At 43.1% G+C, this 27,344-nt stretch overlaps 1 protein-coding gene across 4 annotated transcripts in view; it reads right to left on the bottom strand.

The window, feature by feature from the left end:
• The window catches only part of CNTN4 (contactin 4), a 252,213-nt gene that overhangs the window by 90,585 nt on the left and 134,284 nt on the right, over positions 1-27,344 (bottom strand). For all 4 annotated transcript variants that reach the window (XM_042823742.1, XM_042823739.1, XM_042823740.1 and 1 more), the window contains 2 exons: positions 8,567-8,693; positions 7,361-7,536 (listed from right to left, as the gene is read on the bottom strand). In XM_042823742.1, the coding sequence (XP_042679676.1) occupies positions 7,361-7,536; positions 8,567-8,693 (303 nt within the window). The remainder of the gene's footprint in view (positions 1-7,360; positions 7,537-8,566; positions 8,694-27,344) is intronic.

The raw sequence follows: 27,344 nt of genomic DNA on the forward strand, positions 1-27,344 counted from the left end.
ACCAGCACTGCACAGGGACAGCCTCCCCCATGCTCTGAAACCAGACACTGCAGAGACACAGAACACAGACCAGCCCCACTGAAGTCAAACATCTGCTTAAGTCTGCAGAAGACGAGTAAAACAACAGGAGCCAGCAGGAAAAACAGAAGTACATGTGAGCAGCTCTTGTGTTCCTCCCAAGCCCTCCCCACTCTGCCTGTCACTCATATCTCTGACCTATGCATATCATCTCTGACTTTGACATCTCTATCTGGATTCTCATATTGAGATGATGTTTAAATCTTGCCAAGCCTTCCTGCCCCCCATCCATCACACACACACTGATTTGTCTATCTTCATGGCTACAATTCCTCCTTCAGGCCTTTCCCTTGCATCTCAAAGACTGTGAGAGCTTTTCCTTAGCGTTACAAACGCCGCTGGCCAAAACACAGCTGCAAGAGCCCCGGATCCTGCACTGTGCTGGGCTCTCTCCTCCCTCACGCCACGTGAGCTGCTCAGCTCCTCAGGGCACACTGCTGGCCCAGTGCTTTGCTCCGATTCCATCCCCTCCTCAAACAGGCAGCAGTGCCTTGCACCTTCCCATCCGCCACTCATCCCACTGGGGAACAGAGGCTCTTATAAATATCTGCAAGGTGTCAACTGTTCTCTGCCCAAATCAAATTACTCTTCTTTATGATGTTACAAAAAAAAAAAAAAAAAAGAAAAGAAAAAAAGTTCTCCTTGACTTTGCACTGCTTTTAATAAAACCTCCCCATTTACTGTCTTCCTACAGGAAACACTTCAAACATTCATTTTGAAGAAAACCTTTTGCTTGATTCAAAACGCTGAGGACTTCAAAAATTGTATTTTATTACTTTAATCTTGAAAACCTGGGCAGACATTTCCCCTAGGGGTGACTTGAACAGAATGAGTTTACTCCCAGATTTTCGGATTTTTTTCTTCCTGCTTTTAGCAAAAACAGCGCATTATTCACACACATCCTTCCAGCACAGACGACTGTGCAGCAGCCACATAGCAGGACTTCCACCTGCAGCAGGAGGTGCTATAAAGCCCTCTTGCAGTTGGTAACTGAGCACTAATGCAGCAGATACCCTGGGTGCTCCCCACTGGCACACACTGTATGGTGGTGCTTCCTTTGTGCAGCTGGATGAAAGCTAACATAGAACCCCGAATAATCCAAAACAATATGCCTCAAGCTTGCTGAGCTTGAAGTTTCCCTTTACTTGACACAAATGAGAAACACCCCACTGAGATCCTGGTCTTAAAGGTTACCCAGCTGCTCAGCTTGCCTCTGAAAAGGTCCTGCATTGTACTAGAGAGTGCTATTTAGACCAGAAATACCCCTTAATTTCCTTAAGTTCATCACCCACTTTGCATGAATTATGAGATGGTGCTCACGTTTGCAGCAGACAAGGAAACAAACAAGATGCAATTTTTGACAAACATATCTAAAGCTCCGCCATCCTTCACATGCCAACACTGACTCCCTGCCTTTGCTCTGCATATGGAAAACAGGGAAGAAAAAACAACAAAACAACAAGAAAGCAGACAGTAGAATAAATCTGCTCTGCGTTGGCTTTGTATCCCACCAGCAGCAAAGGGCTTTCTTGAAAAGATAAGATTCTGCCTTTAGGTACGGGCTGTACTTGACCAGGCTCTCCTGGAAATGCTTTATATTGGCATCTGCATTTCCAACCTATTTCATCTACTGTCAAAATAGTAATTTAAATGTACCATTTAATTTCCTGTGTTATTTATGCATCCTTCTAGCTGCCATCAGAATAAAAAAGTGCATATCAGTGATACGCAGAGGTAAGGCTGCACCCAATGAAGATAGCTGGGCTATAGTGTGAAGCTACGCCTAAACTGAAGTCCAATAACATCTACATAACTGCTCCACAGCTCGTATTATTTGATTTAGGAAATAAAAACTCTGAAAACTGTTCTGCAAATACAGCCCCACTCTGCGGATTAACACAATTGCTAGGGACATTAATACTCACAGCTCCCTACTCTCATGGATTATTTGCATTCCCATTTCAGCCTTCCAAGAATGGGCCAGGAGGCTGACAGCATCCACTGCTTCTGCAATAAACTGAAGGGGCCACCCTGGAGCCACCCTCGTGGTATCACAGGGACCACAAAAAGGGCCTCAGGAGGAAGAGCCTGGGGGATTTGGTTAATAAACAGAGCAGCATCAGATTCCGCACAAAGCCAAGGGGAAAAAACGAAAATTACATCCTCATCTCCCCTCAGGCTTACTGCAGGATCTCTGTGCTTTTATTTATGATCTATCGAGCCTATAAAAGCAATGATGGCACTAACTTAAAACATGAGACGTCAATGTGACCAGTTAAGGCTAAGGTCAACAGATCTCCAATTGCAGAGATATCTATTGGATGTTAAAGTATCAGAACACTCACTTTTCTGTTCAAAACAACAGAGAAAATGAGAAATCTCTTCTTCCTTCCATCCAGACCCAGCTGGAATTTTTCACGGCACCTTGGCATGATTTAGCAAAGACAATCTCCTCAGAACCAGAAAGAGTTCCCACAACAGAGCTTCCTGCCAGGAAACCTTTCCATCACTAAACCACATCAAACAAAGATCAGCGTGGTCCAGGTCAGCATCCAGTCTGACCAAAAACGATACCTGCATTTAGGCCTTAAATATACAGCCCTCAGTTATCTGAAAAAAAAAAAAAAAACATGCTTTGAATATATGTTATTATTTATTTTACATGTCAAAGGCCAAATTAATAACCATTGAGAGGAACAGAACAGACCTACTGCCTGTGCCTTGCTGCACCATACACTTCCAAAGCAGAGTTGAGCCCACAGCTGTGGCCCACCTGAGAACTAAAGCTCCTGGGACAGGTGTCCCCAATGAACACAGTGCCACTGCTATAAGGAGTCATGTATTTGTCCTATTTATCATCCTTGGGTGGAAACACAGCAGAGAGAAATCCTCCATTCTGTGTTAAGGAGCCTGCTACAGCAGATGAAAGTAAAGTAGGTTATATAGCTATCCTCTGTACTCCCTGTTGGTCCTATTCATCAAAAAGAGAATAAACCCAAAAAAGAAAAGCTTACATGTGGCTTAACCCAGTTTTCTGTCCCACCAGAGACTGTGAGGCAAAGGTGCAGAGGTGACGAGCTGACGGTGGCAGCCACGTTTTGCTCAGCTGAGTTCAGGTTTTAGCACAAGACATGAACACTCGTGCATGGGTAGAAATTCAAACTGATTTGCTTGTTCCTTTGTTAAAGAGCACCCTGTGTCACACCAAGCCCAGCCCTGGGAGCCCCTTGTAGTACCAGCCTCCAACTCTGGAGAAGATCTTTGTTAATATAAATAGGACTTTTTCTTGAAAGGATATTGCAGGAGGAAACAAGGACTATTTACATGCATGCAGGAAGAGACATTCTTGAATCAGATTTGTCATAACCAGCCCCAATCACTTTCTGATTGTCTAGGTCATTCAAACATTACATCTCCACAGAAACAGGGTGCTTATGCCCATGCTGCTGGGAGCTGTGTAAGGGTGCACATAAGATGATGGGGTGGATTTGAAGGCAAGGCTGCAAACCAGCAGGGCAGTACATGAGCCAGGAGCACATGCTGGCAGCCCAGCTGCATCCTGACGCTGGAGAAAACACCACCAAGCCCCAACCTCCTCTACTTCCAGGAGCTTTAAAACACATCATCTTTTCTCAACATCCAGGCATTAGTAATGACTGCGGAAATGATTTAATTTGGGTGCCAAATGCCTCGTTCAGCGGAACAGAAGTGCATTAATTCATTGATCAATCACTGCGATTGTTGTCGTGCGTGTTTGTTTAGCCAGGGAAACGCAGATACTCGGGTGCTGTTCTGCAAATGTTTCCCTTATTAATTGTTCTTGAAAGAATTACTTCATTGATCATTTAATCTTCAAAAAGAAAATGAATGCACTTCAGGGCAACAAGAGGGTACAACAGTAAAGAATTTGAGCAGCAATTATAATTTGTTTCTTAGCAACTAATAGCAAAAATTATGGGATTTGTTCGGGTGCAAGATAGAACAGGAATCATTCCAGCAATGGGAATATGGAAAAAAAGTCCTCTTCAGTATAATGCTGGGAATAATTTTCTTTTTCTACCATCGTAGCGAAATTATTTTGGGACGGCAGGTCAAAGCCCCAAAGTATTCTCATTACAACCGCATTATTATTGTATTTTCTGCAACCATTTGCACTGCACAGTGCTGAGTCCTATCTGCTAATTCATGCATAACAATTATTTCCGCAGAAACACTTCTATAAAACAAATCCCTTTAATAAAGTGTGGGGAGGAACAGTTTTCAGAAACAATAGTTTGATTTCCTGCAGTTAAGGATGCACTGCCAGTAACAAAGAAGAAAGTTCAAGCTTCTATACATGACTTGAACAATTCAATAGCAAGAGAATAAAGGCCGTGCTTGGGCTGCTGCCCCCACTCCGCACCAGGGACAACCATCCCACGCCATATATGCAGCATGAAGCACATTCAAAATACCAAATCTTATCAAACGCAAGCTTCAGCAAACTGCCTGTCCTGACTGAGCAAAAGATGACTCTCAGAAAATGCATTTTTAGCCACATATTCAGCCAGGCTGAGAAGCAGTTCCTGGCTGGGGAGAACAGTGGAAAGCATTTTTGTCATCCCAGAAGTGATGCTGGGGTGCAATTTACTACCTGCAGCTACAGCTCTTTAGTTTGTGCCCACGAGCAGGTGGAAAACAATGCAGATATTTCTGCTGCCAGTCCAAGTTTGATTGCTGGAATGAAAGTCACTGATAAAGTGCATCTGCTGTTTGTCTGGGGGAACACAGAAACAGGAAAGCAAAGCCAGTACAAAGGCAAAGGACTGACAAGACTAACCAATAAGACACCATTTATGCATCTCTGAGCTGCACCACTTCCCAGGCATCACTTCCAATTGACTTCAGTGGTATTTCCACACAGAAAGTATCCACAGCAAATAAAAATGTCGAGCCATCTGCCCCTTCCCCCCAAAAAAACCCACATAATTTAATCTATTTCAGCTGTGTTTTTGTGTATCAGTTTGGAAAAGCCATGATTAGGATCCATACTCAGAGCTTAAAGTGCTTTTTATTTTCTGAGTGCCTGCACTGGTATAAGCACAGGGTTTAGTGCATCATTATCCATATTCTGTTACCACGGCAGAGCAGATTCCTCCCTCTCTGAAACTTTCTATTTCACAGACAACCAGCACTGGGGAAGAAAGGATGTAAATGATACGTCACAAGGCAAGTACTGGAGGAAAATATTAACACTTTCATCGTAATGAGTTTGGAACCTAAATACATATTTCAGAGATTAGATTGCTGGCCCCCCTGACCCACACAGGAGGCTGAATGGCTGGATTGCAGCTTAATCCTCAGGGAAGATACCTCAGAAGTATGATACAGCCCTCAGTGAACGAACAAACATGTATTAAACATGCCCCAGGACTGAAAGTTTAACCCACAAGGGTGAAAATAGCTCAAAATCCCAGAGCACGGCCTCAGAAGAACCTGCACTGATTTTCCTTGGGAACAAAATGGAGATGACACCAAAACCACACAGCCGGCAAGTCAGGCAGGAGGGCTGAAATAAAAACAGAGGGGCAAACAACTCTGTTAAGCAGTGCTACTGCATCTGGCTATCTTGTACACCAAGCTTTGCTAATAAACATGCCCAGTTTTATTCCTTCTTAGAGGCAGAGCTTTTGGAATAAGCTCTTCGTATTTCATAATTCGGCTGATTCTGGCTGCAGCCCCCCTGATTGCACACCTCAAAATGATTTAGTGTTTGGGAAAGCGCAGAGCCTAGCCTGATAAGTGCTAATGCTTTTTTATTTAATCCAAATGTTTCTAATCTGATCACACAGTTTTATTAATCTAAAAGAAAATTTAAGAATCAAAAAAATATATATATTATTCAGGATTCCCATCGTTATTTTAAAAGGAAAAGAACAGCTTTGTTTCTACATTCAATCTTAATTAAAAATCAGTCAAACCTAACTTGCATTTGGTCCACTTCAGAACTTGAAAGACTGTTGCCAGATGTAGCATTCATCAAGTGAGATAAATCAATCAGAACTTAACAAATGTTCCCTACGCGAAGCAAAATAAAACGTTAAAGGTTGATGAATTCTTATTTTTCAAACAGAATCCTCTGTGTTTGCAAGCTCCTGGTTAATTAGTGTATTTAAACATGCAAAGAAAGCAATGCACTGCACTGCAATGCCAGCATCAGGCTGCTTTCCCCTGACCCTCCAGCCCGGACTTTGAAGTTGCACTGTGTCCACAGAGCTGGAATCCCATACTGGGCTCATCCTTACAGGATTGCCTTTTTTAGCATCTGAGTCCAGCAAAGATGCTGAGCTCTGAATGGTGAAGCTTGAAAAGGACTACCTGAGGGTCAGCAGTGAGCATGTGGGCTCCAGAGAAGCAGACAAGCAGACCAATGCTATATTTATGAAGCTGTCGCCCGGCATACTGAATGCTGGAGTTACCAGAGTGGTCCTGAGGATGCAGCTCATTACCCATTCAGGGTGAAAATACAACTTCAGTCGTGCACAAACACAAGCAGGTCAAAAGCAAGCTGATAATATATTGTAAACTATGTGGGGAGACGAAGGGTTCGGTTTCACTTGTGCTAATACCTCTCATTACAAATCATCTCCTTATACTTGTGTGAACTTGCCATTTATGGGCATCTTTAAACCTGTGCATCTATTCTCTGCCTTTCCCCTTGTGACTGATGAGAAAACAGACGGCTTGTGGTCATTTGCCCATTCTTATGGACTCTATTCAGTACTCCAGCAGAGCTTGTCCTAATTTCATATAACGCTGATTCACATTAAGAATTGTCTCTTTTGCTATGCTTAGCTGTAATGCTGCATTTAACCCAAAGCATGACGCAACCTCTGATTTCCCTTTTACACACACAGGTATAAATATCATCCATGCCTGCAAGAATCTGTACCCAAATCCAAAACTTAGGTTACAAGGAACATCACAAAAAGCTTGTTGCTTTTAAAGAACAGAATCCTGTAGAACGATTGAAGCATCAGTTCTCCACAGAGTGAAAAATCAATGGTGAGATCCCATTTGCCAGGTACTTTGCCAAGTAGTCTCTTTCTCAAGGAAGAGAGACACTGCATTCTGCATACTACAGCTAAGTAAATATAAAACGAAACAACTATCCCTCACTCACATTCACTCTTTAAATCCAGCTTTTTCTGCTCCATGCAGAGCTCAGACAATGAGAAACAAGAAAGCGTTGCTTTCACTCTAGGATGCTGTGGGAAGTGAGGCTGTGGTGCCATTTACTTACAAGCAAACTGAAGCTTTGCTTCTCTGCTAATGATCCTTCCGAATGGGTTTGTTGCTACACACTGGTATGTTCCAGTATCTTGAGTTTTATTGGGATTATTGATCAACAGGTTGCCTTCCACCGTGCTGTAGCGGTAATCCATACCGATGTCAATGTTGGTTCCATTTAACTTCCACCTATAGCACAAAATGACAAAAGTTAAATCCCACTCACGTTAATAGATATCTGAAAATACAACATGGAGGAAATCGTCATTCAAAACATCTCTGACTGACTACTTAAAAAAAAAAAGCGTAAAAATACAAGTTTTGTGCACAGTATTGAAATACTCCTGTATTTAACTGAAGGAGCAATATCCTTGACATATATTTCAGCCCCTGGTATGATTAATGTTTCTACAGTTGTTGCTGGTGCTGCTGCTCTTTGGAATTAATCATTTTGCAAGAGGAAGTCCCAGAAACAGAATCTTTAAACTGTTCCAATCCTCTCCTGCCTCAGCTGGCTGTTTGTTTTTCAATTGAAGAAAAATTCACTCACGGAAGTTCCCACTAACTGGGGCACTGAGGATTTCAGCAGCATGCTGCCCCAATTACAGCAACTGTTGCCCCGCTGTGTGCAGCCCCCCAGCAGCTCCCCATCTGAACGCACGCACAATAACATAGAGTATGTTTGCATGAGCAAATCGATCACTCGTGGCAGAAGGCACAAGTGAGGGCTGAGGTCTCATCACTCCAACAGGTTTCAAAGCACCCTTTTTGCTTCGATTAAACACAATAAGGAAGGTACCAAAGGGAAAGAATGGAAAAGTCATCCTCAATGATTTACATCAGCCAGACCAGCGTGTGGAACAAGAGCAGCAGCATCACCGCAGCAGTAGAGCACCTTTTTCAGATATTAACTCAAAGCAGTTAATAAAACTGAAGAACCATTAAGAGCTTTGTCCGTGTTTGTGGGCAAGGATGGTTAATCAGGGAGCCAAGATGATTAACGATCCCATTGTAACCCTTATGAAGTCTTATTCAAATTCTACAATCGTGTTGCAATGCAAACCCTGGGCTGGGTTTTTCCTTCATGTCAGCACTGAGAGAACCACCCTCCCCCCCTCCCCGGGTGCTGCTGTGCTCAGATGGGGGTGAGAGGCGGGGAGGGCTGCTGAGCACAGCGCTGTGGGGAATATGCAAGGGAACAGGGAAGGATGCCACAAACCCAATGGTTGGCCGGGGATTTCCTTTCACTTCGCAGTTTAGCTTCACTTTCTTTTCTTCTGAATCCAAGGGGAAGATCACACTGCTGGGCTCCTGCAGGAAAACCGGCCCGTGCAGCATGTTGTCGTCTGCGTGAAAGAGAAGGCAAACGTGAGACTTGCAGCAATCTCCATACATCAGATGCTGAAACAGTACCTTGGCAGGTTTGGGTACTACATACCCTAAAAAGAAATACTAACTACATTTGCTTTTAGAAAAAAAGTATTTTTTTCAAGAGCCATGGAACCTTGCACGGACTCCATGTTCAGAAAAACGTTTGAGCACTAAACAGAGAGCAGACTGAAACTGAACGTGAAGTTAAATGAATGGGAAAAGTACAGCCTACAGCCAGAACACAGCTCAGGATGTCTAATTTCACTTTGAAAAACTGAAAATATTTTTCTGTAAATTAAAAAAACCATGTGATAAAATATAGCCATAGAGCACATTACACAACACTACTACTTTGGTCAACCCGTGCAATCTTATAACAACCAGAAAACACACAGCAGCAGCAGCAGCAGCTGCCAGGTTTGCACCCAGCAACAGCAAACACACTGCGTTTGCAGTACAGCAGCCAAACACTGTAAGTATAGAAAGGCTTCAAAATACCCAAATGCATTTTTATTCTCCTGTATTCGGTCTCTCCTGAGAGCAAAATGAAAACAGAAATGTTAAAATCCAGTCTGTGAGAAGAAGCCCAGGTAGATAGTATTTCTGATGCTAGGACATACCAAAACCCATTTTTGTGTAAGATCTCCGTGTCAAAACCTTTCCCTGACCTAAAAGGGTATTGGTAGAGGGCTTGTAGGACATATGTACATTTGAACTCATTTCCTAGAATGGCAATGAACAAAAGTCCAGTGGGCCACACTCAAAATGCTGCTTGTTTCTCCCAAGTATACCCTGAAGACCATCTGAAGGCATTAGAACATACTTCACAACTGATGGTCAACATGGATCCACAGGGCAGGGAGCTCAAAAGCTGCCATGTCCAACCCAAAGCAGCCTGAACCTGTGGCTATGGGCTGCGCTGGTGTCATGAGTGCACTGGCATGGACAAGCTAGGAATTGGTGGGTGCAGGAAATCAGAAGAGGAAAACTACACAGAACATAAAATAATGATGGTAGGATGTACAAAAAATAAGAAGAGGAATGAACAGAAAATGTGCCTTCTTCCTTGAGGGGTGATGATGACAAGGGACAAGTTGCACACATTTGGGGCAGGGAAGCCAGCTGGGTTCAATAGCAGGTGGCACAATGGCCCTTTATTCCATCTTTTCCATTGGATGGTTTCTGCCACAAAAGACTCCGCACAAAGCACAGAGCCATATCACTTGTATTTATCTTTATTTTTAATTATATGTTAACGATCTCTGACTGCGACTTATCTATTATTCAAAACACACTCCACATCATCTCTCACTTTAAATTACACCTGTGCACAACTTACTGTTGCTGGCAGAAAAAGATAATAATAGCCATAAAGCATAGAGGGCTAGATGATGAAATCCTGACTGGTTTCCAAGACCAAGGGCTGTTCTGCACCTTAACCAGCTGCACTGATTCATTTGCTTCGAGAGAGAATATTACAATCTGGCCCATAAAGATTATAGCTCCGAGGGCTGAATTAATGGGTCTGAAAACAGAAGAATTAAAATACATTTTAATTTTCTAATGGTAAAATAAAGAAGCTGGCCTGGTGCTGGGGTTCTTGCTTGAAGGAGCTCCATCCCGCTGGGGCAGGCATGAGCCAAACAACCCCAGGTAGCTCAGGGATGTGCAGTGCCTGTGTCACCTGTGTCCCCAGCACAGCACGCGAGTCACGCCATGCTGTCATTTAGTGTTATTTCAATTAGAAGGCGTCAATATAGATTGCATCACATCTTGCTACAGGTTCTGATCCTCTGATCAGGGTTATACACACCTTGCATCAAACACGTCCAAATTTAATCTCATCTGCAGCCTCCCCTTGCTGTAGCTTAATGCATGACTGAAATCACTGCCAGCCCACACCTTGCCAGAGTGTGTGACAACAGCCAGGCCCAGCACCTTATGAACATGAGGATTTGACTCAAAACCACCAAATATTGTGGTGAATAAATAACGTGACTAGAATAATATATTCTTGTCCAGCATCTGCATAGGCAAATGCATTACTTTAATACAGTTCTGCATGAACAAAGTCTTGCTATTCAGACAGCTCTTCAGTGTGAATTTCACACACTTCTTATAGAAGTGGTAACTTCTTTCCAATTGCCACGAGGTGTTCAGGGACACGCAGCCATGAAGCCCCAATATCCCATTCTCAGTATCAATGATGAGCATCACTTGTGCCCACTGATGACAGAAGAAGGTACTAAGTTGGCTTTCTGCTTACCCTTTTCTCATTAGGCTTTCCTTGAGGCATCTGACTGACCTGAATGATGATGCCATATGCACATACACACATGAAAGCCTCCCTTGCTCTCTTCAGTTATTACAGCTTACTTCGTCCCTTATGAATTTCTGTAGCTACTGTACAACCTGTGCTGCTCCTTACAGGTTTGTTACTGTCCTGGGAAAGCACAGAAAGGAGCCTGCCTGGGCAAGCTAGCCCTTGAGCTACTCTCTTAGTGACAGAATTTATTTTAATGAGTGACATTTCCTTTGCTCAAGCCCAGAATGAGCTAGCCCAGAAGAAGCACCGAGCTGCCTCGAGCTGCAGAGAAACTGCAAACAAGACTGGTTACCAAAAATCTCTTTTTGCCCCTGTCAAATGAAACAAATGTACTACCACTCTGGTTCTGCCACCCTCAAGAGAGCTGTATGTCTTTCAGTAAGATGAGGAGCATAGGAAATTTCAGTAGATTTCATGATAGAAGTATCATTTTTAAACACAGTATGAGGTGCATGCCCATATGCTGTTGGACAGAATGTGATAGATAATTTAGAAGAACATTCTGTTGTCCTAGCTTCTACTGATATATATATACATTTCTAGTGAATCACAAAATGTATTGAAAAACATCAGATCCATTTAAATACACTCCAAATGAAGCAGATCTTTCTGTTACCCTGCAGAAGCCCAAACCTGAGAGCCAGCACATCCAATCCAACGCTCAATGCCTGCCTTCCTTCTGCACTTTTGAGGACCTGAAACATGAAGAACGTCAACCAAGGTTAACTCAGACCAACAGGTGACTCCGTTCTTACTCTCTGAATATTAGGACCAGTGATGGATCTTGTTAACTACGTAGAATTGCTTTAGCTTTCATTGAAAGTTACAGCGAATCAGAGAGAAGGTTTAAATGAACATTCCACACTGTAGGGAAAGATAATAACTGAAGAGAGAATTCGTAGAGTACATCCACTATAAGTGATATAAACCCTCTCCCTGTTGGTGGCGGAGGAATTGGGTCCTGCTATGGATGCTGAGTGGTGTCTACATCCCAGCTCACTGCTGCACTGAGTACAGCCAATGCAGAAAGCTGTGCTTGACAGGCGACATGTGACAGGCAGGAGCCTGATGGCCGAGTTCAACAGCAGTGTCAGGTAGTCCTCCGGGACGTAACGAAACCGTAACAACCCAAAGGATCCTCAGAGCTCAGACGACAGGAAGAAATAAATCTCTGCTCTCATAAAAGCAGGCGTGGGAGAGCTCCAGCATTTGAAATGGGGACAGCTCAGAGCCAACGACTCCATTTACGCGTGACCCGAATACCTGGGGCACTGTGAATCACAGCAGGGTTAAACGCATCCGCCCCAGCACAGAGCGCAGGGTCCATCAATTACGGGAGGTCAGGGCTGGCCCCGGCTGCTGCTTCTGCCCAGTCCTGCAGAGCCAGGAATTGGTCTCCAAACCCTCCCAGGCTGCATCGCAGCAGCACTGATTTCCCCTATTTAAATGCCAGATGATTAATTACACCAAATGCCTAAAACATTTTAGTTGCAAAGTGCTACTTGCTACCTGCTCCACACACACCGAAGCAGTGTGTTTGCCTTGTGCCTCGCCTACCGGGTCTAGACGCCCCGGTGCAGCGTAATGAGCGCCTTGTCCTACAACAAAAACCTCATTTAATGCAATGTAATTGGTGTTATCTTCGTAAGTCAACAGCGTGATTGTAATCACAGATGTTCTCTTCTGTATATGATAAAAGGAATTTATCTCCACTGCTGCAGAAAATCACAAATTCCTTCGCTGAGCAGCCTTCCCTGAGTCATCGCAGCTGACATCGGGAGAATAAACAGATAAACTCACCCTGCTCTGCCAAAGTGGTATCAGCCCAGGATGGTGCTCTGAGTAATTAGAACAACAACACCGGGGCATCTCGGCCATAGGATTGGTTACAAAAGATAACACAGAACCTGCTGCGTGCCCCAGTGCTGAAATAGGAGAAATCGCCAAAGGGATGCTTCTGAGAGATGCTTTTAAATGCATAAGCAACAAGCAATCTTGTTGTAATGTTTTGCAAGTTAAGCTCCAGCCCCGATGAAATCAGACAGTACAGCCCCGATGAAATCAGACAGTACAGTTCTATATCCAACCACAGAAACAAGGGATTAAACAGGAAATTAAAATGCTCGTGTTATTGCTAACACCATACAGCTGTTGCTACTATTGAGCAGTAATAAAATATGCATGTTTTTCTTATTAAAGCAACACAGACGCACATTCTAATTTTAAGAAACAAACAACAAACTTTCCCACAGGTTCCGAACGACTGCTGCACCACATGCATGTTGTGTGAGTTTCAAACAGAGCCACTGAAAATCAATAAACCAAAATGGCAGGACACAGAAAACTGCCATAGATAGTTCATCCCTATAGATTTAACTATGGGGTCTAGACAGCAGGAATGGTCCTTGCAGGCCACACTCAATCTCACAGAGCTGAGATGTGACCAGGAGTACAAACACCATGATGGTACCAGCTCACTGCCAACTGAGCCCAGCCTAAACCCAGCACTTGGTTCTTCAGCCACTAGAAACCTTTTCCTCAGCTATTTTCTTCACATTCTCATAAGACCATTAACAACGCTAATATCTAAACTAAGTCTCTCCTCTTCTAGTTTGAACTGTTCCTCTTGGTCCTATCACTATCAAACCACGTGCAATGTCTGTCCCCCTGCTGTCTGGCCGATCATTGGCACAGGTGCCACTGTGAGCACAAAGCTGCTCCAACTGCACTCCATCCTCTTCCCAAGGATGGCAGATTCCTGCATTTCTGGGTGTTCCCCTGCAGAGCTATCTGGGGACAAGGCATTATATATGTTCCAAAAGTCTAATTAGTTATTGATTTATTAGAAAAATTGGAAATATTGATATAATTGTCTCCTTCCAAGCAGTACTCACATCGTTATTATAAGATTTTAAGTATGATTACAATAAAGTGGATATTAAAAAGAAAAAGCTGAAGTACTATGTCTGTGTGCATATTTTAATTTAAAAGACACATATTTCCTATCCACAGCACCTTCTCAAACTTCAATAGATTTTACTCTGTCATATAAGAAGGAAGGCGAGTAGAAGGCAGGCTAAAGATGCTATCCTCCCTGCCCCAGTGGGCAGTAAGATGCTATGGAATACTCACACTGAAAAGTCCTAGAGTCTAAGGAGAGACAAGTTCCTGGAGCAATAACCTATAATCTCTGCATCATTCATTGCTTGAGAAACAAAGAGAACTCCCAACACATGCCAGATCTGCATTGATCGTGAAAGCCCAACTCCATAGAAACATTCAAGGTGAAAGGAGCTCTGTGCACCACCTCAAGGTGAAGCCTGGTGTACTCTGTGCAGGTGAGAGTCCATGAGACTCTGTCAAAAGGGAATCTGAACCCTGTCAGCTCTTTACAGCTATTTACAGAGCAGTTTAGGCAGCAGATGTTGTTCTCAAATATTTGTGAATAAGCAGCTCAAGTTGCCAGTGCCCTGCGAGCAGCGCTGGCGGGTAATGGTGCCAGCAGGCATGGGGACCTACTTCTCACTGTGTCACTGGTCAGAAAATGCTGCACGGTGCTTGGTTTGTCAGCAGGGCACTGCAAATCTGCTTGTTCTGGGTCACATGCATACACTGTGCAATGATGGCAAGGAAACACGGCGCTGTGCACACAGGGATGCGGCTGGGGATGGCTTCAGCTCCATGTTCAGCTCCTCCAGCAGCAACAAGGAGGTGTGCAGCAGCACAGAGCTGCTGTGCGAGGTGCTTGAACCACACTGGCTGTAACTTCGGGTGCAGAGCTGCGTTTTGCCATGGCTCACACCAATGATCTCACACTGCAATGCACACAGCCTCTGGCTCTGTAACCCCAGCCTTGGCAGGCTGCTCCACCAGCACAGCTCCACTCTCTCACTTCTGTAAGGAACTCATCAAGCCAACTGGGCTGCAAGACTGGTCAGAAGAGATTATAAAAGTGCAAAATCTCCACCTGTCCCATTACAGCATAATAACTAACACAGTAGCCCAGCACAGGAGAAACCTGCGCTGGCTCTGGCTTTTCAAGCACAAACCATGACTATTTGGAAGAGTGAGGGATGCCTCCCTGGGACTTTTGCAAATTGCCTGCCCTCCTGAGACAGCCCGCTGCCCAGCATCATGGTGCTGCGCCATGCATGCAGAAACCTCATTGGATTTCCCATTGCTGCCAAAGCAATAAAGCATTTAATCCCCTAAACAGGATCCAGTGCTATAATCCCCAGGTGGTTACGTTCTGTAAATGGATTTAAGGCATTTGAAGTCTGCTGCTGGGACACCAGCCTGGCACCTCAGCTAGCATAAATCTCCATCACTTCACTGCAGTTGGTGGAACAGCACCGACTCAGGGTTTGAGGAACTGCCCCTCAAATTTTTTATCAATTTTTAATTTTTACTATTTTTTTTTTTTAATTAAGTGTCTCTGCAGCTCTGAGCAGAGTAGGTACAAAAGGCACAGCTGCTCTGCAGCACTCCCAGAGATGCCTGAACAGAAGCACAAGGTCCCTCACAAATCTAGCATTAACATCAGCGCTGCCGAATGCCAACCTGAGAGTGGCTGAAATCAGGCTCCTGGAGATTAACTGGTAGGAATCAAAAGAGCAACTGGGAGCATGATTTGTGCAATCTGCCCCACGGCTAGCACGTGTCCTTTTAATTTTTAAAAAATGTTATGAACTTTCAGTAACGCAGCAGGGATGAAAAATCAGTAATAGCTGTCAAAACTGTGACTTCACTACTTCTTACACCATGTTGTAGCACCTTTAGAAACCTCTGACCGACAGCATTTGCAAGCAAAATCTTTTCTCTATCTGGTATAACACTGCCAGGCTAAGCTTTCAGGCACCTCTGCAGGAATGTTTTAGGATGGTAGGATAGCCCCTGTGCAAAGGGGAACTCAGGCCTCACCCCCAGGCCAGATTCTGGAAGGAAATGTTCTTCTTATTGTGCTTCTTGCAGCAGGAGGGAACTGCTCCCTAAAGCACAGACTTTAATGCAATACAGGGACATCAAAGAGCAACAGCTACCAAAGAACTCCAAAGATAAACGTTAAGTTTTGGCTGCTTATTGAGAATTCTAGATCTTCATATATAGAAAACAGAGAAAAAAACAACCTATGCATAACACAGTAACTTGAAATCAATGACTTTAAATTAGACCTTGACCTGCTGGAGATGACATTTCCTACAAATGATTGGCCAACAACCAGCAGCATTGTGACAGGTAGCACCACACCTTACAGCCACCCAACTGTCAGCAACAGCCTTTACACCAATGAAAGGCACCAACAGAGGGCTTACACAGGTGGAAGCAGCACAGATGTGTCTGAATGCAAGTGGCACACCTGAGCCCAGGACAAACACAGTAATTGCACCTCAAGAGGAAACAGAGCTGGTTGGCCCCACGAGGAGGCTCCTGTTTTCATGTTAGAGGCAGAACATTAGGAAAATCTCCAAAGAAACATGCTGCAATAAAGTGATTACAGAAATAAAAGAACAAATTAAGTATCAACAAGGAGAGCAAGTCAACAAGCTGAGTGGAATGGAGATGAAGTGGTTTCTTAAGAGAAAGTCATCTGACCAAGGCCTATTACTTTATAATCATCATCAGATTTATTTTATCGTTCACAAGAAATCATATGTTTCACTGTTTGGATGGGGTCCAGCACGATGAAACAGTCACTACATAACGCCTGCTCACCCTGCACCAGCAGGTGGCCAAACCCACTACAGCAACTATAGATTAGAGCTCCAGTACAAACTAATCAACCTTATCTTTTGCTGTATTTTAATGTAAATAACCTCAAACATCAGGCAGACACCAAAGGAAGAGTTGGAATACATTTCTCATCCGGACGCTGTAACCATCTGCAGCACTGGCAACTGGAATACAATCAATGCCAGGACAGTTTGGTTGTTTGCACTGCTTTGGTTTGGTTGTTGGGTTTGGGAGTCGGTTTGTTTTTTTTTTGTAAATCACAAGTCAGAAGTCAAAAGTGGGAAAATCAGCAAGAATCATATCACTTCATTCTAGTGAAGGGAAAGCTTAATAGGGAATCAAAATAATGTGCACTGCTTCAGCAGTTCTTTCATTACAATTACAAAAATAATGGGTTTCTCGCTTTTGAAAATTAAGGAGTATACTGGATTGAGAACTGCATTACAAAGAGCCTACCAACTGCTTCTGCTGGCACCTCAGTGGCATCCAGGGACTGCTGCAAGTCCTCAAAGGGCTGCAAACCTGCCCCATGTGCTCATGGCGTGCATCTCCACCATGCTACAAATACAGAATGGACTTCAATGGCAACCAACATGCATGAAGGCCACGAGATTTGGCAGCAGCTCTGCAATTCAAAAGAATGCGCCTGAGCTATGCAATTAAAAATTAAAAGAATACAATTTATACATAAACACAGTCATTTGCAGCCCAGCAACAACACCTACTGCATGCTTTTGTATGAATGAGAGTACAGCTCTGTATGCAGAGCAGGAATTAACCGCACAACAGTCAAACTGTTAAAGTCCTGTGCTAAATGCTGACTTTGCTGGCACTTTAGCAGGTTTTTGGTCCTTGCAATTAACATCTTCTAATTGAATAGATTTGTGCTGTATTAAATTAACTACGAATTAATCACTCTATCCTGCAATGAACAAGCTGAAACCTGGCAAGATTTTTGTTTACTTGTTGACATTGCTACAATTTTAGCTTCCTTTGCCCTTAGAACTTCTGTGCAAACTTTTTCTTAGCTACGAGTGCACCACTAATACCAAGCAAAAGCATGCCTCCCTATTGCTGCAGCAGCACAACTTTGTTTACCTCTGGGAAAGAATTAAAGGCATATCAGTACTAAAGAACAAATACATCTATAAAGAGGTATAAAGAGATTGCTCTTACACGTGCAATTACGCAGCCTTACCCTTAAATACAGATCACTCTCCTCCTGCTGGTCAGTCCTGAGGACAGCTGCACGCACCTCTCCTGCTGCCACGGCCTGCGCTCCAGCGCCAATTCACAAAAGCAAAACCTCTTTAGAACCAAAATAAATACTAATCTTAAATTCAATGTACCCTGACAGCAAATAAGTTTGCTGTGCTTACTTCAGCATGAATAAAAAGCCCGCAAGGAGACTCCTACATAAGAGTATATTTACAAGTTCCATTACCCACTGGAGAGATTGATGTAATAAACCTATAATAAAAAGCCTGATGTTATGGATTTCTCTAATGTTTCTTATCAAACAGCCTGTATTATCTTGGCTTGCGTATTCAATTTAAAATAGGTTTTCAATAAGTGCCTCAGAGCTAGAGGTCATTCTCACTTAGTTCCCTGCCACACGGGGATGTGCGCTGTCTTTTCCTGCCCTTAGAATCTAAAAGCTGTTTGCAGCTCGCTCAAATGCAGTTTACAAAGTAGGCAGCCAGAGAGATTAGAGAAAACAAGTGAGAGAATATATTATCTGTACATCTATTCATAGCGCACAGCCACAGCCAAGGCTGCTGGGGCACGGGCTCCCTTCTGCTGTTTATTATGGAGCAGGAAGTTGTAGCTGTTTTCTCATGAGAAAAGCAGCACACAGGGACTGAATGCCACTGGTTGTTCCTTTTCTCTGCGTTTTGGGGCTGCAGCACAGTGAGATGTGCATGGGGAGGGAAGGGAGCCCACTGAGAGTTTCCTAGGTTTCCTGCATCAACCACTTGCTATGGCTTCCTTCCCTGTAATCAAATCCTCTTTCATTAACTGGTCCGTAACAATAAAAGGCCACAACTCCAGGGCCTGCTTTTTACACAAAATGAATGAGAGCAGGTTTTTTCGGTAGCATTTTGTATCTTCAAAGGCAACAACTTCCAGCAGACAGTTAACAAAAACCCCACATTGGGTACAGACATGCACCTTCAGCCTCCTGAACAGAGCTGGGGACATCAGGATGACACATAACAATAAGAGTAAGGGCAAATGGGAAACAGGACTAAGATCTGCATGCCTCTCACATGCTGGGAGCACACTGCTTTCTATACTTTCAAATAAACACCTTGCTTGCTGACTGCTCCACCCTGCTAATAGCTATGAAGCACTGCAAGCTTCGAGCATGTGTCTTAAAAAGCCTGTATTCACTTGCATTCGCTTTGGTCAGCTCAAATAGATGTTTATTGCTTCTATAAAACAGGTTACTTTTCTTTCGATTGCTTTTTCCATGTTACTCAATAGTCTCTAAAAGGAAGAGGACCAACCTTTAATGCAACATCCCGTACAAATTATAGCAAAGCAAAATTTGAATCCTTGCTAATTTAAGTGTTATTTTTACTACTAATGTGAATCCAACCCTAACAAATTAAAACAGGAAGAATTAATTGGATATGCAAATGAGATTATTCAGTATATAAATCTAATTACATACCAATTTGCTTTAACAGCATGAAAAGTTTAAAAAAAAAAAAAAGAAGAAAATGTTCTTTGTGAATTGATTGTTTTAAACAACCACCTGTAGCACAACAAGCAGAAAAGCTGTGCAGTAGAGGAGCTCATTGTCAGCAATGCTAAGTTGATGTACGGCAAAGATCATCACAAGCACTGCAATGCTGGGCAGCCCATTTGCTCCTCTGGTTTACCATATCACTGTATGAGTCTTCAAACACGCACTGAACAAATCCTGACCTCAGGATTTGTCCCAGCAAGGGACAGATGCGAACAAACAGGGCTGATCAGGGAAACACAACATGCACAGCATCCCCTCAGCACCCATTCAGGTTTCTCTGTCACCTTTCGGAAACAAAAGGGGAAAGAAACAATGAGCAGAACAGCGAACTGCAGGGAGGAAAGATTTCTCCAGGGGAAACAACGAACCAACCTTCATTTTGAGTGTTCTGTGTTCAAGAAGCAAATTACACAGATAGGCAACTTGACTTCTTTGAGCAACTTCTTGTCAGTAAGAGTAAAAATTATTAATGAGATCACTGGGATTGATTAAGATAGATAATAGGTGACACCATAATTAGTGCCCACCATGGCATCTCTGATAGAGGACCCAACCACCTGCTTTCAACGCCTCTATTGGTTCTCTACAACTACCTGAAATAAACAGAATTAAAAATATTCTCCAACGGGTAAGAAAGCATTCCAGTGTTTTCACTGGGATATCAAGCAACTATCGAGATCACCTTATCAAGAGCACGGTGCTAATAGAGAAAATTAATCAGAATCATTAATGTTGCAATAGACCACTGAGATCATCTAGTCCCATCGCCAGCCCATCACCACCCGTGTGTTCCACAGGAAATCCGAACTGGAAGTATACTACAACATATTTAGAGAGGTTTTTAACGAGTTAAGGCCACATATGGTCAAGGGAATAAGTGTTTTCATGAGAAAAAGCCCTTGGCAGTGACTGTGGACAAGGGGTCGGCCCAAAGTTCATGTGAGCATCCAGGCTGCGCCGCACAGAGAGAATCTTCTGGCTTCCCTCCTGCTTTCCCACTCATCATCATTTTGGTGCATCCATTTTCAGTCAAATGAGGTTCCCCGGTACCCAGTAATCAGTGAGTTTGTCTTCTCTGCTACCTGTGGGGTTCTGAGAGCAGCAGCTGTATCCAAATGCATCGCAATCCCGTTCCAGCAGTGCCTGTGGGCAGCATCTCAGGCCTGCTGGGTACAGAATAATCACTGTGCACGCCGCAGCCTGACCTGGGGTGAGAACTGGTGCATTCTCTAATAGGGCTGATCCCCCTGTGAAGGATGCCCAGCACTTCTGTAGGGAAATCAGACAGCTCTGTAATTAACTAACCCACACGCACACGCCTGACACTGCTGCTTTGAATGCATGTGCTGAGCCATAAACACTTAATTGGAATAGTGTTATAAAGTAGGATGCAGTTATATTTATGGTCATATGCATTTTGCTGTTTTTTGATAGAACACACACACAAAAAGTAGTGTGCTGACATCCACCTGCCTCTGCCACAGAGAAAAGCTGATCTCATTTCTAAAGAAAACCCTGTGACCGGCCTGATTGCTCTCACAGGAAGTGCTGCTGGAAGCAGAGGTGCTGCTGCTCCAGGACGGAGTTTCTGCTCCATCCCTCTGAATGGATGGAAATGCAAGAATTTACTCGGGGAGGGATTAAGAAAAAAAATCACTGCATTGATAAAGCAAAGGCCCCCATCCCACTGCAAGCTGAGCAGAAGGCTCCTGGTGCTGGCTGCATGACAGCTGTCTTCTGCAGGTGTGCCCCTGCACTGCTGTTGTGCACTGAAAGGCCATGCAGAAATCTGGTGAGCACAGAGGCTATCGGTGTCATTCAGGATCTCTATAAGGAACTTATTTGCAGCACTGTATATTTTAGATTGTATTGATAATGAAGGATAGCTCAAGTGTTAAGCAGCTACAGAGACTGGCAATACCATGGTTCCCATGGTCTGGCCAATACATTTTTCAGGTAAGTACAGACCGGATATCAATATGTCTGCACAGTGAAACTAGTACATTTTTTTATCATGTTAAATGCTTCGTGGACAGCTGCAGAGTAACAAAGGAATTTACACAAGATCTTCTGAAGTCCACAGAAACAATGTGAGCAGTTTATACACTCCTTCATTTTTCTGTTCCCAATGTACAATGGCTGCAAGCCCTCCTCCTGCACAGCATCACTGTCTTCCTCTGTGCTCTGAAGTACTGCTGAACAAAGAAGCTGCCCAAACTTTGCTGTTTTCTCCCATTTTCCCCACTTCTCCAGTGCAGCACGCATTGGGGACAACAGGCTGAACCCTGACAGCTGCCTTTTATTATTTTTTTTAAGCTATGTTATGACATCTATCAAATTGCATAAAATTCTTGCTAACCTCTGTAATGCTGTCTGCTATGCTTTCCTTTATTCTTTTGTAAGTTCTTTTAAAAGAAAGCAGTAAGAAAGCAGAGAATGCCTAAACATAAGACGTGGTGGTAAAGCTTTACTGGCAACGGATGCCATAATAAGGAAAGTTGAATTAAAAAAGAAGCACTGAAATCCTCTGTCACAAGTTTAAACACAACACCTTGCCTGAGCTGTGAACTCTGCTGCTGGCTCTGATGTGTAAAACCTCACAGGCTAACAACCTCTCACAGATCAATCCTGCAAAATACTGACAAGCACATTTTGCTTCTATTGCTGAGAAAAACCAAAGCTATAAGCACATTTTGTACGCAGCAAGCATGTTTCAGAAACAGCACGGCCACATCTGAGCAGGAACACTGAGTCTGACAGCTGTTGGAATGAACTGACAGTGGGACCTCAAAGAAAACTTGAAAAGTTTGGTTCAGAAACAATCAGAAAAAAATAATAAGGAGAAACATGGTTAACAAATCGTTCCTGCCCACAGCGATGCCACCAGAACAGAAGTAGAAATGACTACCACTGCTCCAAGGGAAGGGTGAAGATTTCTCTTTCCCAAAGCCCTAGCTCAGGTCCTCGTCTCCCATGCACTGTTTCAGAGAGGTTCAGCAACCCTGGGCCTTCCCAAGTTGCCCAGGCACTGCAGCAGCACCAGGACATCGCCCTACAGACACACTGTGCTCCACAGGCACATACTGCAGATGTTGGCAGCTGCACAGGCATGCCCTCAGCCACAAGCTCTTACAGCTCTGCCCACAGTTTCTTCATCTCCACGGATTTTCTATGTCATTCCTCTTCCAAAATCAAATTCATTTTTGGCTGAGAAGACACGCAGCATCTTGACCCAGCAATCCAGCACCAAACTACCACTAGAGACAGTGCTGCCTCCCACTGACAAAGCCCTGGGTTTTATGAATGAGCTCTAAATCCTTCTGCAACACAAATCCAAGTGTGCCCTTTCTTGCACCCTGCAGGGGCTTAATTAATGTGACTAATGCCTGTCAAACCTTGTTCCTTCACAATGAGGGAGACAATCACATTTGCCTCACACTGGGATGTGCCGTTTGTAATACCTGTTTGCATGCATTTACATTAAAAAAAAAGAAAAGAATAAAGAAGAAAAAGGAGACAGCCATAAGCTTTAAAAGTGGTCTGGATGATGAAGCTGAGCTCAGAATGCCTCCTTTTAGTAGCATTTGGTGGCTCTGTGCCTCGTGCTTGCAATGCAATCCTGGTGCACTCCCACCGCTTTGCTCTCCTCACGGCAGCACGGGGTAAAGCTCCTGCAATTCCTGTAATTCATCATTCACATACGGCTCCTGCAGCGAGAGTTGCAGAAAAGGACATGTTTGTAAACAAACATCCATCACAGCTGCTTGATCACGCTTGTATTTTCTTGCCCTTTCACCCTTTTTTGCTTATTTTCTTCTGATAAACATGGCTGTGGTTGAGTAACCGTCACCTCATGCTGCACTGCCACTGGAACCAAAAGGGGTGCTGACTGATTATGGGATTATACAGTGATTTGTGCCCAGTAGGGAAGATTGAGCTGGTGGAGAAATACTGAAATCAAACAAAAGGACTGTTGGCACTGACCCACAGCACCACAGTGCCAAATGTTTGGTGCATACATTGGTGCCAATACCAAGAAGCAAACTCAACATTCACCTGCATGGCTGGTTACAAACTCCTGTTGCAAAAGCACTTCCTAGCTCTGGAGAGCCTGTGAGACAGGCGCATTAAATGAGCAGTAAAAAGCAACTTAATAGGGTCGCTGTTAAATTAGTTTCAATTATCAAACCCCATTTTAACCAAATGAATGCCTGGCTTCCATCCAGGATGCACATAATTTACATGAAAAAGTGCTGGGTTCTCCCCCTTCCTGGTAATCGATGACTTGTCACTGCTTTGCCTTTCGTTGGGGAATAAATGCCATATTCTCTACTGAGTACATGAATGTACCAAAAAAAACCCAAAACCAAAACCAAAAAACCAACCCAAAGAGAAAACAAAACACACGAGTTCAAGAAGAAACGCAGTTTAAAAAAAGAAAATAGTGAAAACCAACTGTTAAACTTTTGATGAAGCAAAGTCAATACTGTTAAATTCTAGAAAACCTTATGGAGACTATTTTCTCATTAGTTGTCTGAAGAGCATTTCCAGGACATTCTAACAAGTAAGAGAAGACCAAGAGAACCTCTTATGGTTTCAGAGTTGCCTACATTTCCTTCTCTAGGTATGGTCACAGAGTACCTGCTTGTCAAGCACAGAGGAGGCTGGAGACCTCTCCAGTTGTGTCCCACAGGCATCAGACCTGCATTAGGCATTCAGGGGACCACAAACTCATGATAAATCAACGAGGTGAAGGATCGTGGGACTTCAAATCAGCAACTGGGATGCGAGCTTAGAAACAGACAATACTGTTGTTTGTTCTGTATGTGTCTCCTTATGAGGGACAGTGTAAGAAACTTGAAATAGATTATTTGACACCAAGAATTTTGCAGCAGTTCTTCAGAAGCCAAGGAAGTGTGCATCTCATCTTCATTCCACCCATGCATCCAGCTGTCTCCAGCCCTTTTTTATCTTCTGCATCACCCCCTGCCTTTGCATCTCAGGAATCCTAGCCATCAGCCTGTCTTCTTTCAAGTACCTCTTCAAATGTTGTCTAGTAAAGCCCACACAGCACGAACCTACAGAGAAAATGCCATTTCACATGGATCATCCTAAAAATGGAAGGAGAGTGAGTGCTACAGGAATAAAGCTTGATCTGGCTCTCAGTGAGTGTTTCATCTCTCCTGCTCACACAGACAGGAAGCTTTCAGGGCAGAAATAATTTATTCCTCCAAGTCCCACAGAACACCCATTGTATTATCTGCCTTTTGCAAGTGAAACAAAAATAGTATTCTGAACTTTGTTAGGGATCCTTCTTTGCATTCATGGAAAGCATAGATAGTATGATTTAAATGATAGCAGGACAGATAGCCCAACAGTAATCAAGAGGAAGCCACCAAAATCATGCTCTACTCAACACGTTCAGTCAAACCTCCTTACACATATTGCTTTTCAGCTCTGCAGAAAGGACATGGGATGTTTTATAAATGACAAATTACGCTAAAGCAGATGCACTTTTCACAGGTTTAATCTCAGAAAAGTGGAATTAAGGTACATCAAAATATTAAGATAGATATATTTTTCATACATTTACCGACACCTGGAAAGTTTAATTAAGTTGAAAGTCACCAATTTCAGCTGAAGATGGCTGGATGGTTAATTACTTGCCTAACTGATTATCAACTTCTGCAGTACTTAATTATAAATGGTTGTAATGCTTGCCTTGCTTCACGGCCTAATTAATGGCATATAGACTGTTTAACAATCATGTGTTGGTTTGATTATGAAGTTAAATACATGAATTTTACTGCTAAATAACAATTCAAACATAAAGAAAAACAAATGAAAGTCCTGCAGTGCTAACGTGCAAGTTCTTCTTTCAGCTTAATACTTTGTGAAACTTCTCTAAACTTGTAATAAGGAGTCTGTCACGGCATTTGACAAATGCTCCCAATAAACCACCATTAAATAATATTCAGATGAGTGAGCTGCACTATAACATTCTGTGCTCTATTCATTAAAGCAGCATTTATGGTGAGCAGCTCACTTACTTTCCACAGCACAGACTCCTATGCAAGAGCACATGAAAACATCCACACTGCTGAACTGCTCATATGCTGCAGGACACAGAGCCCTGGTAACGACCAGAAAATGAAAATATCTTTGCATGGAAACTTTTGCATGTGGTGAACGCATATATCCTTGTTTCTAGCTATACATGTACCCTAGGATTGCAGTTCATAGAATTAAGGTTAGAAAACACCACTAAGTCCAACCACAGCTCTCAGACTACGCAAAGGTGTTGTCAGAACTGACGCTGGAAGATGGGAACAGACTGAGCAGCAAACCCCAGTGCCTGGTTTTCATTGTCTCTCTTACCTTCGCATTCTCCTCAACGACCACGTAAAGACTGTAAAGACTGCAAAATGAGCTCCCTTTCCAATAATATTTACATTTGCTAAGAAATATTTCACCTCTAAAAGAAATTGACTAAGCACATCAAATGTTGCCATAACGTTTCAGTCTTACTGTCTACAAAGAAGCATTTTGAGACCAAATTCTCCCTGATTTGATAGATGCGTAGAGAAGTAGGTGTTTTTCTAACTCCCTAAGTGAGATTTAATTTCAATACCTACCTACTAATTTAAATGCAAAGAAGCTAAATTGAAAAGAGGCATCATATAAAATGCACAGGGGATCAATACGCAGTCAGATAGTCAGTACATCTGCTTATAAAAATGTCTGTGTATTCTATTTTATTTTAAGTGCATCGTCTTACCTCAATAATTTTTTCTTTGAGAAAGATGTAATTAAACTTGCCCTGATGGACTTATGAGTTAAACAGAGAAAAACACAATGTACGTAATCATCTGCATGTGAGAGAAATTAGAGAATTGCACTGATATTGTCTCTGTAATTTGAGAAATCGTGGCCTAAATCACAGCCAGGTCACATCTAGCGAGGGCTTTGCTGCTGGCAGAACAGGAGCATGAAAAGGGTGCAGACCAATCCACTGCAATCAAAGTAAAACTTGCCATGTGACCTATAAATAAGCATTCATTACGTATAACTGCATACATTTTCCAACCTTCCCTCTACAGCAATGCACAGCTGGATGGTAATGTAGAATCCCATCTAGTGGCTAAAAGTCTTGAGGTTGCAATTTTATTTAATTGTTGCCCACTTCAGATTTAATTGTTCTTATCTCTTAGCTCTTCCTCTCAGAACTTTTTTCCAATCTGATTTTATTTTCCTCATTTAAACTGACCTCTTTATCTCCAGCTCTCCAGACAACAGTAGCAGTTCCTTGTTTGAAAAACAGTTTGAAAACCCCTCTAACATGAAAGACCAAGAGTGTATGTAACATCCTCTCCAAGATGGCTTCAAGATTTAATACAACGCATGAGCTTGCAACCTTTTCCATTGGAAATCCCTCCCTACAGCCTGTTCACAGAGCTCGCATAGCTTTTCCTTGACATTAGAGGAATGCTAGATGGTTCTGGCATGAGTTAAAGACACTTGAACTCTACTTAGCAACAGAAAGCACACGGGAAGAAGGACTTTCCTCAGGAGGACTCCAGCCTAAGTGCTCAGAACAGACTTGTGCCAGCTCCAGCATCAGCTCCACTGCATCTTACAGGAACCCAAACTGCCAAATGTTATCAATGCCAAACGGTAATACTCATGGTCTTTGCTTCAGCACTTACAGTTGCTCTTACCATGAAAACAAGAACTTCTACAACAGCACGTCCCATTAGCTAGACAACAATCTTCATCTATTGCAAAATCATCCCTTGGACACAATGAGAACACAAC

This window comes from Centrocercus urophasianus, unplaced genomic scaffold (assembly GCF_019232065.1).
Source record: "Centrocercus urophasianus isolate 14NV4802_14NV808 unplaced genomic scaffold, USGS_Curo_1.0 seq_22, whole genome shotgun sequence".
NCBI lineage: Eukaryota > Metazoa > Chordata > Aves > Galliformes > Phasianidae > Centrocercus > Centrocercus urophasianus.